We start from the raw sequence: 15,962 nt of genomic DNA, 5'->3' as shown, positions 1-15,962 counted from the left end.
GGTATGAGATATTGGGTAGAAGATGGGAACACAGGTCATATTCTGTTCCTTTATTTCTATCAAAAGATTTGTCCCAGAAAGAGAAAAGAATACTGGAAGAAAACAACTGGCTACCAGTTATGACGCTAACAGGAATAGCTTGAATTTTTCTCTAATGGTGTTTCCAAGATGAAGCAAAAGATGAGCTAACCTTCGTGAGAACTGGGTAGACTTGGTATTTGGAAAGCACCTTGCAAATGTAATCCAAAGGGCTTTGAACTGTATTATATGAAGGATGAAGAAAACAAAACAAAATAGAAAACAATGTAATGCTGAGAGCTGATCTGGGACTAGGAGGAGTGTGCAGAATGTGAAGGTATCCAATAATGAACATATAAATACAAGTTGAAGTAAATCAAGCCATGTGTCTCTGGGGTCCCAGTGTTTCTGTACAATGTATAAAGTGTGTGGGGGGGGGAACAGCAAAAAATAGAAGTCTTAATGCAGGAAGGCAAATATAATTTATCCATCAATACTGAAATCTGGTGGCATAAAAAACTCACGAGCGAACTGCTAGGATTGAAAGTGCATAATATATTTAACGGAATAAGTTAGACAAGAGGGAAGGAGGAATGACATTATATGTGAAGAAAGTGTACATGTATTGAGATCCAAGAATTTGAGTATAAGGAAATAATGGAACAGCTGACTACAGTACATTGTTTACTTCTCCAGGATCATTTACATGCAAGAATCTTGAAAGAGTTTGAAAATATCATTTTAGAGTCCCCTCAGGGAGGAATCATGAAAGACAAGCATAGTGCCAGTGGATTGGAAAAGGGCAAATGGATAGGGTATGGTAGGGTAGAGTAGAATAGGGTAGGGTAGGGTGGGTTAGGGTAGGGTAGGGTACGGTAGGGTACGGTAGGGTAATAATTGAATAGAAGAAGGGAAGGGAATATTCTTTATTAGCCAAGTGTAATTGGACAAGCAAGGAATTTATCTCCGGTGCATAAGCTCTCAGTATACATACGAACAAAAAGTAATATAATCATAATATAGGAGGAAAGACGGGAAAGATAATAGCAATACAGCCCTACTACATGGGTAAATATCCTTAGACATAAGAGTGTGCTGTGGGAATTAGGTGCTCAGCAGAGTGATGGCATGTCTAATTGTTTTGGCATGTAATGTTGTTCTTATTTTCAAAAAGCAAGGAAAGAGGGCCTAAGTGACAACTAGCTGGTTAGTTTGACATCAATACTGAACAAAACTCTTAAATAGTTTATTAAGGAATCAATTTCTGAGCAGTAGAAAACAAAACATTTTCTGGTAGAAACTAGAATAGGTTTATCAAGAACAAGATTATTAACATTCAGGAGGACTCTGACAAGTTGAAATAATAGGCAGAAGCCAGCAAGATGAATTTCAATGCAAAATCTTACATTTGTGTAGGAAATATCTAAGACATGAGTGTAGAATGAAGGGAAATATTGGGCAATAGCATATGTGAAAATGATCAAACTGAATGTTAACCAATGTGTCACAGCTGCAATAAAAAAGCAAATGCAATCCTAACTGCATCAACCGAAGTATCAAAATCAAGAGAACTCATGGTTCCTCTTTACTCTGCATTGATCAGATCACATCAGAGTGCATCCAGGTTTAAGCCACATTTAGAAATGACATTGACAAATTGGAATATCTCCAAAGAAGAACAGCCAAGGTGATAAGAATCTTAGAAGAAAAACAATAAAAGTTGGAGTCATTTGGTAGCTTAGTCTGGAGAAGAGACGACTCTGGGGAGATACGATAGCTGTTTTCAAGAAATGGAAAGGCTATCATGTATAAGATGGAACAGAAGTGCTGAGTTGTTCTAGAACAGTGGCCCCCAACTTTTTGGGCACCAGGGACTGGTTCTGTGGAGATAGATTTTTCTGTGGAACCGGAGAGGATGTGGTTTTGTGTACTGCCTGCATCCTGCAGATGGGGCTTTGCTTGTTTGCACGGCCCGGTTTTTGGCATGCCGCACCCCAGTGCCGGTCCATGGACCATGTGTTGGGGACCACTGTTCTAGAAGATACGATGAGAAGCAATGGATTTAAATTACAATGTGGAGACTGTGACCAGGCTCAAGAAATCCAAATGGTAAGACTTGTACAATAACAGAACAGACGGGTGTAAAGGTTTCTCCTTTGCTGGAAGTATTTTAAGATGGGATGGATGGCTACCTGACAGAGTTGCAGCAGTAGTGAATTCTAGCACTGGATCTATATTATTTTTAAGATACCATCCAATTCTCACATTCTATGACTCTTTGGTGTCAGAGAATTCTCTTTTTTTTTAAGCGGAATGTCATGATGTCATATGGCCTAACTGGGCAGGTAGGGATGGGTCCCTTCTGTTGGTGTGTGCTTCTAATACCTCTATATGTCTACCTCTGAGGACAATCATGCATTTCAGACAGCATGCTTCATGACACCACAAGTATATAGTCTTATCATTTTTGCAAAAATAGGTTCCCTCTTGGTTGTGGCAGCATAGCCTAACCCCTAATAAATGATTGCTTAACCTCAGCTGTAGTCACTTCAATTTATTGTGTATTTTTAGAGATCTATTCATGCAGACATTGAAGAAATCTTTCCTTTTTGTGGCATTTCTGCAGGAAATTTTCAGAGCTCTTAATTCCACATAGTAGTGAATTAAAACAAAAGGCATGTTCTGTAGGAAAATACATTCTTTATTTATCTTCTAAAACACAAGCCAGAAATATAATATACGTTCAGCTGTTTTTTTTTCCTTTAAAAATTTATTTTCTTTAAACTTTTAACAGAAAAGAAAAGGATTGTATGTGCCATCTGTCTAACAATTCTGCCCTTTCTCCAGGTTGTGTGCCATCCTGGATTATTCTGACTTTCTCAAAAGGATCTTTATTTCCCTTGAATTCTCTACTGACATTTCATCCCCAGAAAGCACAATGCATGTTTATGCCACAATTACTAATGTAGTTTGATTGTCCTTCAATATGGCTTCTTAACAACTACTAAGAACCATTTTCTGTTAATGTCGAAAGTGTTCTGGCTGCACCTAATAGCCTGGATCATATCTAGGAAGTCTTCACAGGTGATGAAGAAATTTCTATTTAAATTGGATGCATGCAAGGTTTTTTTTCATATGTGATACATGTGCATGTATTATTAATTTCCTATTTTTTTTTTTACATTTTTAATCATCTTCCAATTTTGATTGGGATTCTTTTAGTTTCATCAGTAGCACTTAGGCATCTTTTTGTTAAACAATTCTACTCATACCAACAAAGAAGCTTCAGTGACACTACTAGAATTAATAGCTGAATAATTAAGTTCCATTAAAATTATTAGGGCTATTTGTCATATTAGAACCTGTAGCAGTAATGCTGCATTCTTTATATCATTTGGGGAAAATACTCTATGGGTTTGCATATTACAAATTCTAACTATTGTATTATATTACTGGATGGAACAATTTCCCTAATGTACATTGCACTGCCATGTATATCTTGTATTATTTTGATCTTATGCATAGGTACTCTGGTTACATGCATACGAAGAAGGGTATATAGGCTCTGCTCTACTTATCCTTCGAGTTCTAGTTCAACAGCAGATCTGAAACTGTTTACATGTGAATTTGGTACAACCTTTTTCTGAATTCTTTGCACTGCATCTAGTCACACTTCATATTAATAGCAGCAGTACAAGAACAAAGATGTTATACATTCCTATATTCACAATATAGGCTGTGGATACATAGAATACAGACTGTACAATAGGAAGTTGATGAGATGCAAGACACTGTGTAATGTGGAGGTTCATAGAAGTTTCTGGACATCAGTACAAGAATGCTAAATATTTTAGTCTATAGACTTTCCAATCATAGCTGAAGGCACAGTTTCCCAATAATATAATGAGGACTCTTCTCAGATAGGATTAGTGCATTCTCCATGCCCTAACTTTTTAGTACCTCATTGTACTTCCAAAGAGCTCTAGTGCAGTGGTTCTCAACCTGTGGGTCGGGACCCCATTTGGGGTTGATCGACCATTTCATGGGGGTCGCCAAGCAAGGCTGTCTGCCATTTTTTTTGTCCGCCATTTTTTTCCCGCCATTTTTTCCCTTTTCCAGTGGGTGCCTTACCTCCCTTGGGCTGGGCCAGCTGGTGGTCGGCCTGCTCCGTCTCTGCCACTTGCCAGTTACGCCTCGGCCAGCACAGGGGGCAAAACCACGCATGTGCGGCGCTCCCGGGCAGGGAAAGTCCTCGACTTACGACCGGTTTAGTCCTCGACTTATGACTGGTTTAGTCCTCGACTTACGACCGGTTGGGGTCGCGGCATTAAAAAGGTTGAGAACCACTGCTCTAGTGTCTTTGGGATTAACTTAAAATCCACCCATCATTTTTTAAAATCTGTCTTTCATCTATTTCATCTTTTCAAATACAAGCTTCTAAATATAAATCTGGAAATATCAGGGCCAACCCTTCTCCCTATTAGTAAGAAATCAGAACATAGGCTAAGATTTGTAACTGAAATCCCAACATGACAAAAAGAATGCAATAAAGGATAATTTCAAAGGTAAGAATAGGGGTCAGAAAGAAAACAGATTTTTTTTCACTCTTCCTCTTGTAATTTTTATTGCCCAGCTTTTCTTATTTCCTAAACATAAATGCAAATATGATTCGTTTGTGCAATCATGTCATCATTATTTCTTACAAATAAAATAGAGATTTTTTAAAGATACAGTTCTGGTATGTTCCATTTCAAGTATATTGTGCTGTCTAGTCAATTGCAGAGGTTAGGTTCCTTTGGGGAAACTATAGAGACAATAAGGTTGAAGTTGTGTAGCTAGCAGATTCATTGCTAGTTCTGAAATCCTGGGCATAAATGTGATGGAAGCAAATACAGATAAAGTCATTGCTTAGTGTCTTTGATTGTTTAGTTTTGTTCATCAGACTGAAACACAGCAGAAGTGGAGCTTGTTCCTTGGAAGAACTATAGTACTTATATAGTTCATTATGTGAAAAAAAGTTTTTTCCATTCTTAACATTTGCCTTTGGCCTTGATGTTGGCTTTTTGCACATTATGTCAGATGCCAGAGCCAAATCCTCCAGGAAACATTCCATATGAATTTTTTTTTCTACTACCCGTGTCATCCTTACATGAAAATGATTCTCTCTTTGAATCCAGTGCTTCTTTGCCAATAGAACAAAAACGGCTTTTCTACTCCCACGTTGGAATCTTAGGTTTATCCCAGTGTGACTGCTGCTGACAGATGACGGGGGTGATTTGTTTTATTTTTTTAAAGTGAGAATTCTTCCATTCACAAACAGAAGCTGCTGCCAAAGGCATCACATAACAAAACAAGGAAGAACAAAGATGGCCTGTTCCTTGCCCAGCTAGGATCTGCTTCTCAGTTGCAGGAGATAAACCTCAGAATCTGGGCCACCTGTTAAGCTACTTTGTGACTGCAAGGATCACAATATCCACAAAAACTGTGGCTGCACCGACCTCTTGTGTCATCTTCTTATCCCAGGAATACCCGCTGTGACGGGCTAGAGCAGGTTACCATGGCAATGTGTGCTTTCCTCTGGAGACTGCACTTTATCCCACTTTCAGTAATATAAAATGAGTCCTTAGGCTGGTTTTCTCTCCCTGCTGCCACCAGTTTAAAGAAAAATAAGGCTAATGTGATGCAATGTTTGCTTGAGAAAAATACCTAAGATGAGAATTCATATGTTCAGTATGTGTATGTACACGGGAGTGTGTACATGTATGCTTCAGGGTGTTGTCTGAGTGCCTGAATATAATTTATGCAAAATCTGCTCAGAATCTTATTTGTACTATCCACATATTTTCACAAGAAATCCTATGAGGATTCTTAGTACATTGTATACCTAGATGCAAGTGACCACACATTTTCAGAATTGCATCCTTTCTATCACATTTTCAACTTGGTCTTTGATCAACCAGATGAGGCTCAGAGCCTTTCCTAAAGATTGATCTTTTAATAGGAGTGACGTGATCCATTCTTCTGCAGATGCTTTTCATTGTTCTTCATTGTAGCTATCAGAAAAAAAATCTGAATGAGGAGATAGGAGACATATTTTTTTAACTCTCCACAATTACATACTGATGATATGCAAAGAAAGATGTGGATAGAAGTGTGGATAAATTTATAAGCAATAAGCATATGTTAATATACATATGTTATGTTGATTATGGTACATCTAAATATTCATTATTTCTAGTGTTAAGAGAGGAAGATTAGATTTCCACTGACTATGGTGGATTCAATTACTGTTCAGGCCTATGAGCCTGGAGTGTTTGTGAACTAAATTTCTTTAGCACAGCTAAAATGAATAAATAGTTGTACAATAACATGAGTGATGCCACAGGGGGAGTTTAGACAGTTAACAAATATTTTTGAGTGCCAAAGACTCTGTGAGGCAATGAATATTTGCAAAAAAATAAAAATAAAAAAGCTGGGAAATCAAACAAAGATGCTTGTTTGGCTGACTCTCCCAAGATGTGACCATTAATGGGAAATCTGGTGCAAAGAGAAGACATCTTTTATTCACCTGGAGTTCCATGAGAACAAAGGAAAGTGAACATGAACCCAGGGCCAGGTATCCTGAATCCATAAACACATTTTACTAATTGGACCAATGGGATAATTGCACAGTCCATCTGCTCACCTGGGAGGAAGTATTCTTAAGTCTTGGCTGTATCCTATTCTGCTTCAAATTTCCAAGAAGATTCACGCCACAGAGGAGATCTGTTTTTGTTCCTCGTGTTCTCCCTCTGTATCACCCATTAATGGCTGCCTCTTCTTCAGCTCCCGATGGTACTTAGCCATGAGAGATGCATAGATACAGCCATAGGCTGCCGCCACCACCATCATGATACACACAATGCCACAAACTACCCCAGCAATGATGACTGTGCCAATGGCTCGACGCACACTGATGGGTCGTGGCTTTTGCTTCTGGGGACAACCCACGCTGGGCTCCTCTTCTGTTTCAGGACTTGTTTTGGGTTTGGGAGCAGTTTGACTTCCCTTAGTGCAAGGAGGACCAATATTGTCCAGCACAGTAGAGCTGTTCTCATCCTCCAGCTGGGAACAGTAGTTAAACATCTCCATGGGTACCAAGCGCATATCCTTCCCCCGCAGCTCCTTAGGCAAAGTACATGCCAGCTGGTCTATCTTTCCTCCTATCCCATAAGAGAGAGAGAGAGAGAAAAAAAAGCTTAGTTCCCTATCCTCATGTAAGACCGTACTGTGGTCTCAGTATAATAATGCATTTCAGTGGAGCTGTTGTGGCTGAATTCTTCAATATTGGAGTGGCCCACTGTTGCTTACCTAAAGAGTAGCTACATTAGCATATCAAGAAAGTCAGGATTGCGAAACAAATTATTAAAGCAAAAAGCTTTTTGGAAACCTTGCACTTTAAGCTGGGTTTTCCCTCATGTTCAAAGTGTGTAACAATAAACGTAAATAACCAAAACTTCCAAAAATGATTAAAAGGTAAATAAAAAGCAAGAAACGTAATGCTTCAGCAGCAGCAGCCACAAACATTCTAGAACAACACGAAAAAGCTTTAAAAGAGAGTGGCCAATTACTTAGACACATTATGAGCTTCAATGGCTAAGTTCAAGCAGGTGCTGGGTGAACATTGATTAAGAATGTTAAATTCTGATTGTACTATGACCAGGCAGATGAAGTAGATGGGTGAAGTGGCTCTCTCCAACTTTTGATTCAAAAAATCAAGATGTGAGCTGTCACAATGCTAACTGGACTTTATTAGGAGGACTATCAATGACAACATTATCACAATTAAAATGACAGTGTCTTTGTCCACTCAAGAATTCCAGATCTAGAGTTAGGTGTATGTATAGTTAGAAATGGACTTTGAGTGCCTATAAAAGTTAAGGCCAGTCTATAAATGAATTGGCAACCAATGGACAATAATCAGTAGAAACATCTAACTTTCTACAGTACAATGTGAGGAATTTACTACATAAATTTGTATCAGTGATGATTCTGGTAAAACATACTTTCAAGGTGACTCAGAAGATTTGAATACTAATTATTAATATCAGTTTTTAAAAGGGAAGCCACTAAACAGCATGTATCAAAAAGAATACTTGGCAGTACCATTAACAAACGCTTAATATTTCCCACCACAAATATTAATAATATTCTCAACTAATCTAGTGAATAATTATGGACCACCCAGTTATACACTGTTGATCGATTTTAAAGATGAGAGAATCTAAATGCCTAAGGGTAACCAGTGTCAGGTCCTACTGAAGCCATGACTCTCTATTAAACAATCCAAGATTAAGTTTCATTACAAGCCTCTTGCATACAAGTGGTAAAACTAAATTGTTGTCTTTGAAGCTCAAATGTTGAGCTTTATCCCAGCTTTGGTTTGTGTTCAGTTCTTCTGCATTTGCAACAGTGTGTTTAGAAACTCCGGAATGATTGAAACGGATTGGATACCCTCCCCATCTTGATCCATTGAAAATAAACTCACTTCCAGGAAGCTGAATGACTTTGGCTAAGCAAATATCTCTGCCTAATCCAACTACAAAACACTACAGTATCATTAACGAAGTCAAATTATGCACTGTAACTATCCTACTAGCCCAAGATCTGAAGTTTGCATATCTGACTAATTTTTCTTTCTGGTAATCCATAGTAAACTAGCAAAAAATAACCCTCAATTTAGACCAATCTTTAATGTACCTACCTCGATAAGAGAACCATTCCATCCAATATTTAAAATCTCTCAAATTACAGTCACATTCCCATGGATTATCTCCCACATGTAACTGTTGTAGGCTGATTAATGGCTCAAAAGTTACCCTGTCCAAATTCTGCAGACGGTTTGATCGGAGAGAAAGCCAGCGAAGAGAAGGCAAATCATCAAAAATTCCTGAGGGAATTTGAGCAAGTCCATTAATGGAGAGATCCAACTGATGCAAAAGAACAGTGTTCTGCAGAAGATCTTTGTCCAAACTTCTGATGCTATTATTCCTCAGCTGTAGTTCAGTAAGATTAACTAGGTCTCTGAAAACATTCTCAGGAAGTTGATCTAAGAAATTGTTGGAAAGATCCAGTCTCTGAAGAGCAGAAAAATTGGAAAAAGCTTGTTCTGACAAGGTGCTGAGTTGATTGTTAAGGAAAAGGAAGGTCCTGGTACTAGTAGGAATGTCCAAGGGAATGGATGAAAGGCCTAAACCACTACAGTCCACTTCCAGGGTACCACTGTTGCACTTACAAGAGGAGGGACATGTGATGAAGCTCTCTGCTGCGCAAAACGAAAGCCAACAGGCAAACACTGCACAAGAGAAGAGGAAAACCAAGCACAATATATTGAGGCATCTTCCGTGACTGCATGTAACCACAGTTTCACCTATTAATGCTACCTTATCTTGCAACCAGATGCACAAGTGTCTCCATCACAGTAGAATTCCATCTACTAACCTAGAGCAGGGGTAGGCAACCTTGGCTCTTTTATGACTCATGGACTTTAAATCCCAGAATTCTATGCTGGCTCAGGAATTCTGGGAGTTGAGGTCCATGAGTCATAAAAGAGCCAAGGTTGCCTACCCCTGATGGGTAGAGGATGGATTTTAATACTCTTGATTCAAAGAGTTCTAGAACCAGTTGCATTGTGTTCTAGGGCGGTTTCTTGTTGGCCTTAATGCCTCCTTCCTTCTCTCTTTCTCTTTGAAAGGAGCATTATGAGTTGAATGGTAGCCAAATGAGCTTTTTCACAGATTAATCCTTGGGCAGCCAGATGGATTCCCTCAGTGTGAGCTTCCTTTTAGCTTTTGACGAGCTACTGGTGCTAAAGAATAAACATCCTCACACTGTGAAAAAGAAAGGTCATACTTCCCCAGAGATTTTTTCTGCCTGATACCATAGTGTCCAGCATCCTAGACACCATGGAATTAAGCATGAGTGGAAGATAATCCAGAGCTATAAAAGAGAACTTGCTAGACCATTAGTGTTTATAAATAATATATTTGCTTATATTTAATTAGATATTATCTTAAGATAATTTAGAACATGAATTATCCATTCAATGGGTTGTTATTTTTTCAATGGGATTTATTATACATTTGATTGACTACAACAGTCGTTTTATTTACTATCTTTTGTTTAACTCGTCTAAATTCAATGTGCCCAAACAGCCCTCAGTACTTACAAATTACAAAAGTATATCATGAATAACTAGTATAAGCAAATGTTAAAACATTACACAAGCACCCAAGACATTAAGCATGGCATCATTTGCTGCAGGTGAAATACAGTAGTGCTGTATTCTAAAAGTGTAACCAATTATATTTAATCTTACACATCACCACAGCAGCGAGAATAATTTTTGCACAATACTGGAAGAATGAAGGATTGCCATCAGAAGAAGAAATAATCAGGAAAATATTGGAATGTGCAGAGATGGACAGATTAACTATGAGGTTGAAAGATAAAGAAGATACAGACTATTATCAAACTTGGGACTTATTTTATTGTTGGCTAGAGGAAAGAATAAAGGAGTAGGAATTGAACATGTATTAGCATAGCTAATTCCAGACAACTTGTTGATTGGAAAAATTAACATATGTTTATGAGGGGAAAAAAACCAATAAAATCTTTATAAAAAAATAAAATAAAAGTGTAACCAACCAACAAATAAAGGCCTCACATCAGATTCCCATAATTAAATGGCACAACTCAAGGGGAAAAAAAACCATTCTATCCATCTGGTCTTACTTACAAGAAAAGTGAATTAAATGCACCAGAAACTACTACTTTTTTTTTTGTAAAGATATCGGTTTTGATTTAGATTAAATCTAGAATCAGTTAATATGGAACTGAACATTAATACATAATTCATTGCTATGATTCTATAGTGAATTCAATCCAAAACTACCTGGTGCTCCTATACCAGTATCATAAGAAAATTAGGGTTTAATCTGTCACATCAAAATTAGAAAAGGCTACAAAGCAGTCTTCATAACTATCTTCCTGCTTATTGTAGAGATCACAAGCAGCGGTAGAAATATTTTGATGCATTCTGTATGTTGGCACCATAGTTGATACTCTTTGATTAGAGAATTTAATTCCTCTTAGAACATCTCATTCTAATGTAGGATTATGCCTGATAGACCAAAGAGGAAGGAAAAGTGACATATGTTATTAAAATCATCCTGCTTTTGGACGCCTGACAGAAGTACCATATTAATAATAATACAGTGATATTTCTGATGACGGGAGAACATTTAATGCTTTTGTGTACACAGAAAGGTGGGAATATATCACGGAAATGCATTACTCTTCTACGCGCATTTAATCAAATGCCCCTCTTTCTGTTAGACTGTGACAGAACTCTTTTGAAATACCATTATTCAAAATGATGCAATGGTGCTACTTCTAAACAACTGAAAATTTCAGCTTAAGAATTAGATATACACCAAAACTGTCCTGGTGAAAGAGATAGCCAAGAGAAAGAAAAGACTTCAATTACTTATGTTGCTGAGGAAACAGAAGTGCCAAGAAAAACATGAGTAAGGCATGTGGTTGTTTGCAAAGGACAGAAGGTACAAGTATCAAGATCTCAAAAGACATTTTTTTATGGATGTTCAGCAGAGCAGCTAGATAGTTTTTCATCCCATGAAAGCCAGCAAGAGTTACGGAACAATAGTTTAAGAGAAACAGTCATGCATAGTGTATGCTCTTATGTCAAGAAAAGATCATGTTACTTTGTAGGATGTTCAGGACTCTAGTAAGATGATCCAGAAGTATAAGATTAGGCTAGAGCTCAGTAGCATTTAGGGTAAATAATTTATAATAGCAATCTAGGAAGCAAGGGTGTTTAACAAAGGTAGGTGAAAAGAAACCATTTTCTCAGCAACTTTTATTGACATATTGCACTTGACCCCCAGATGTAGGTTTGGATGAGTGTCACTACCCCCTGCTTAGCTTAACTGCATGCATCCTCATTAATGAACCCTTTTCATAACATGCTACAGAGACGGATAGTTCACTGAAGTTTATTAAGCTTCTATTTCTGTATTGGACACAAAGTGTTTTCAGATTTGGACTCTTTATCCTTTTAACTACAGCACAGAGGTGGCCATTTTTAAAGGACACTTTGGCCTCATCCTCAACCTGCCAGAGAGACAGATTAAATTTATGTTTAGCTGTTCCAGTTTTAAAATGCAGTTTTCCTTGTTCTTCCAACACAATTTTGAGTGAGATCACCATCTGCAATTCTTCACTGACTATGTAGTTGATTATATAGTCAGGAACTGGGATCTACCCCGCTTCCAATAGGTACGTGAAACCTCTATACTCCCTATTTTAGTATAGAGTATAGGATCCTGAACCATTTATTTAAATGCTTTTAACTTAACTTTTTCATGGACAAGCACTGTTTTGAAAGAGTGCTAAGTGTGTTTTCTTAAACATAGCTTTCAAGTTTAGAGCACTAGGGTGGCAGGGAGCTCTGTCAGTGCACTCCCACCCATTTCAGCTTATGCCCCTCAGCAAGCAACTGATCTATCAGTTAGGATGGTTTTTTAGACATGGGTTTGGCATTCTTCCAAAAGATTACCAAGCTGTTGTTTAAATAGGATCTCGGAATCCTAGTGGACAATCACTTAAATATGAGCCAGCAGTGTGCTGCAGCTGCCAAAAAAGCCAACACAGTGCTAGGCTGCATTAACAGAGGGATAGAATCAAGATCACGTGAAGTATTAATACCACTTTACAATGCCTTGGTAAGGCCACACTTGGAATACTGCATCCAGTTTTGATCACCATGATATACTGTAAAAAAGATGTTGAGACTCTAGAAAGAGTACAGAGAAGAGCAATAAAGATGATTAGGGGACTGGAGGCTAAAACATATAAGGAACGGTTGCTGGAATTGGGTATGTCTAGTTTAATGACGAGAAGGACGAGGGGGGACATGATAGCAATGTTCCAATATCTCAGGGGCTGCCACAAAGAAGAGGGAGTCAAGCTATTTTCCAAGGCGCCTGAAGGCAGGACAAGAAGCAATGGATGGAAATTAACCAAAGAGAGAAGCAATCTAGAACTAAGGAGAAATTTCTTGACAGTGAGAACAATTAATCAGTGGAACAACCTGCCTCCAGGAGTTGTGAATGCTCCAACACTAAAATGGTATAGGGCTTCCTGCCTGAGCAGGGGGTTGGACTAGATGACCTCCAAGGTCCCTTCCAACTTTTATTATTATTATTATTATTATTATTATTATTATTATTATTATTATTATTATTGTTGTTGTTGTTGTTGTTGTTGTTGTTATTAAATTAAACACTGGCCTCTTTCAGAAGAGTGCAAGAACCATATTCATAAATAACCCAACTGAAAGGCTGAGTAAAATATCTTCTTGTCAGTCATCTATTACTCAAGTTAAACATTGTCCTAGACATCCATCTAACTGTTAACCATTAAGCACACACAACTAATGGTTGTTTTTGCCACTGACAGGTAATGACAAAATCTTCTTGCAGTGACATGGGAGGCAAACAAACTTAATAAAATAAATAAATAAAACATGAGGAAATCCACCAATTGCTGTCCTAAAACTGCCCATTAAATTTGTCAGAACAGCACCATTTATCAGCCTCCTTGCTAACGTTAAGCTTGGCCACAGGGGCAATGCAGTTTATGTCAACCTACTGTGTTGGGGGCAATATACTGACTCTAGAAACCATTTAGAGCAGAGGTCCCCAACCTTTTGGGCATCAGGGACCGGTTCCTTGGAGAGAGGTTTTTCCGTGGACTGGAGGGTGTGTGGTTTTGTGTACTGCCTGCATCCTGTGGGTGGGGCTTTGCTTGTTTGTGCAACCCAGTTGCTGGCATGCCGCAGCCCAGCACTGGTCCAGGGACTGGGAGTTGGGGACCCCTGATTTAGAGAGTACTGTAAAGCACTATGAAGCAGTATATAAGTCTAAGTATTATTGCTATACTTTTCTGCTGACACAAGGAGTGGAAGAATGCATGTTAACATCACTTTGAGGAAGATCCCTTAGAGTTGATATTCTAGCTGGAACTCATCATAAGTCAGTCAATAATATAAACTAATTTGGTGGTGATTGTGTTGCAAATGGAAATATAGAATGCTTGAAAATATTTGATTGGACTCACCAGTTACTGGTGACTTACTTTTCTTCTTTACTTTATTTTACTTCTTTCTTCAAATCATTTCTCTGAGCTCACAAATTATAACATGTCATAAGTGATACCAAGTGTCTTTTTGGTCTTTTGCGTTTTTTAAACAGGCAAGAGAAAAAGCTTTTATATATATATTACAAAATGCTCACAGTCCTTAGAACTGTACCTATTTGATTTGAATGGCTTGTGAGCAAAGAGGGTACGACTCTTATGACCACATGGAATTTATGAGATTTGAATGATTGGATATCCATCATTATGATAAAAATGATGCATTTAGCCTTTTCCTGAAACTAGGCATTCTCTTCTATGATAAAAATGTATAGGGCTAATGCAAAATATCAACTACTGGTGAAATGGCCCAGTAAATGTTTTAAAAATAACATCATTATGAAAGGTGATAGAACATGTCGGTTGCACTTATTTTGGGTATTAGGAACAAGATGGGAACATTTTCTCTCTTTCTAATTCATTCAGGCAAATATTCTGCAGCTTCTTTTTCTAAAGTTATATTTTACAGCATGTATGCAAAGTCCCAAAGAATATATAAGGTCTGGATACTGTTCACTGTTACTATAAAACCAGGCTATTTTCCTTTACCTTCATCTAAAAAGTAGTAACTGGTAAGTATTACAATAATACTTACAGCTAGTTTTTCTCCATCTCAGAGAAAGTCTGTTGCTCCACCAGTAGCCACCATTCATAGACAACATAATATTTGCTGTTTTCCCCATGGTGTTTGTGCTTGTCAGAGGAACTGGCACATATACTTGGAGGTCTGAACAGTAATTTGGCTAATCTGGAAGATAAAAGCAGAACAAAAATCATATGATTATCAGGTATCTGGAAGAGAACCTATAGATGGAACCTGACATTCAGAATGACGGCTTTTTTATAGGTACCCACAGAAAATTAGCAGATAAGGAGACATCGCTAGAGATCTCTGGACTCCCAGCCAAAGTGCTCAGATGGGTCCCCAGTGATGAGAATGCTCAGGCATTAATACCCCCCCAGGCTATGGCAACTGAGAGCACTAGAGGGAAAAGAAGAAGGAAATCCATCCAGCTGCTGTTTCCCTGCTGGCATCACAGCCATAGGCAGCACTTAGGAGAAGACAAAGAGAATGACCAACAGAAAACCCCGTAGAAGCCACTAGGACCGCAAGGAGCACCACATCCACTCCAAGGCCCAGCCTCCTTACAGGTGATGTGATGTCTGAAGTGGAGGCTGGGAGAAGTGACCTTGCCATTCCTACAACCTAAGGCAATGATTAACTCAGGGGTGGGGGAAACAGTACATCTTTTACTTGCTCTCTCCTTCTTTCTGCACCATTCCTCCACTACGTTTCCTATTGACCAAATGTGTTGAAGATATGGAGCAAGGAATGAAGCAAGAAGGAGCCCACGATTATGTGACTATGGGCTGCAAGGCAGCCACGTGCTCTATCTCATTATGTTTATGCCCTTGGGCAGATGGTGGAAAGTGCCTTCTAAACGATGCTGTAGTCTTTATTGAATGTAGGCTTTTGACACCAATTATAAGCAATCGTTCTGGGAAATCGGTACCCAGCCAAAGGACAAGGTACCCTTTTGAAAGTACTCCCCCAGTGCTGCTGAAGAAGGAAAGCAAGCTAGGATGAAGTATGAAATGGAGAAAATGCTTGTTTGTTTGTTTGTTTGTTTGTTTTAGTGCTTTTTAAGAAATAACAGAAAAAGAAGAAAAGCAGCAAAACACAAAGA

At 38.3% G+C, this 15,962-nt stretch overlaps 2 protein-coding genes across 2 annotated transcripts in view; one reads left to right on the top strand and one right to left on the bottom strand.

Annotated features, from left to right (window-relative positions):
• The window catches only part of CACNA2D4 (calcium voltage-gated channel auxiliary subunit alpha2delta 4), a 132,212-nt gene that overhangs the window by 56,549 nt on the left and 59,701 nt on the right, over positions 1-15,962 (top strand). The window lies entirely within an intron of this gene.
• LRTM2 (leucine rich repeats and transmembrane domains 2) lies at positions 6,766-14,936 on the bottom strand. Its single transcript, XM_015823741.2, has 3 exons — positions 14,870-14,936; positions 8,762-9,352; positions 6,766-7,220 (listed from the first exon to the last, which is right to left on the bottom strand). Exons 1-3 carry the CDS (start codon positions 14,934-14,936, stop codon positions 6,766-6,768), a joined length of 1,113 nt encoding a protein of 370 aa, XP_015679227.2.

This window comes from Protobothrops mucrosquamatus, unplaced genomic scaffold, assembly GCF_001527695.2.
Source record: "Protobothrops mucrosquamatus isolate PMUCROS unplaced genomic scaffold, P.Mucros_1.0 scaffold1970, whole genome shotgun sequence".
Classification (NCBI taxonomy): domain Eukaryota; kingdom Metazoa; phylum Chordata; class Lepidosauria; order Squamata; family Viperidae; genus Protobothrops; species Protobothrops mucrosquamatus.
This window is presented reverse-complemented; position numbering and strand designations above follow the sequence as displayed.

Bases quoted from the DNA above. Each gene is read 5' to 3' on its own strand.
- LRTM2 (XM_015823741.2), bottom strand. From the start codon at position 14,936: ATGTTGTCTATGAATGGTGGCTACTGGTGGAGCAACAGACTTTCTCTG. The intron at 9,353-14,869 runs GTAAGTATTATT...TCTCTTGTGCAG, and splicing joins GAGATGGAGAAAAACTAGCT to TGTTTGCCTGTTGGCTTTCG. The intron at 7,221-8,761 runs GTAGGTACATTA...CTTATGGGATAG, and splicing joins GGAATGGTTCTCTTATCGAG to GAGGAAAGATAGACCAGCTG.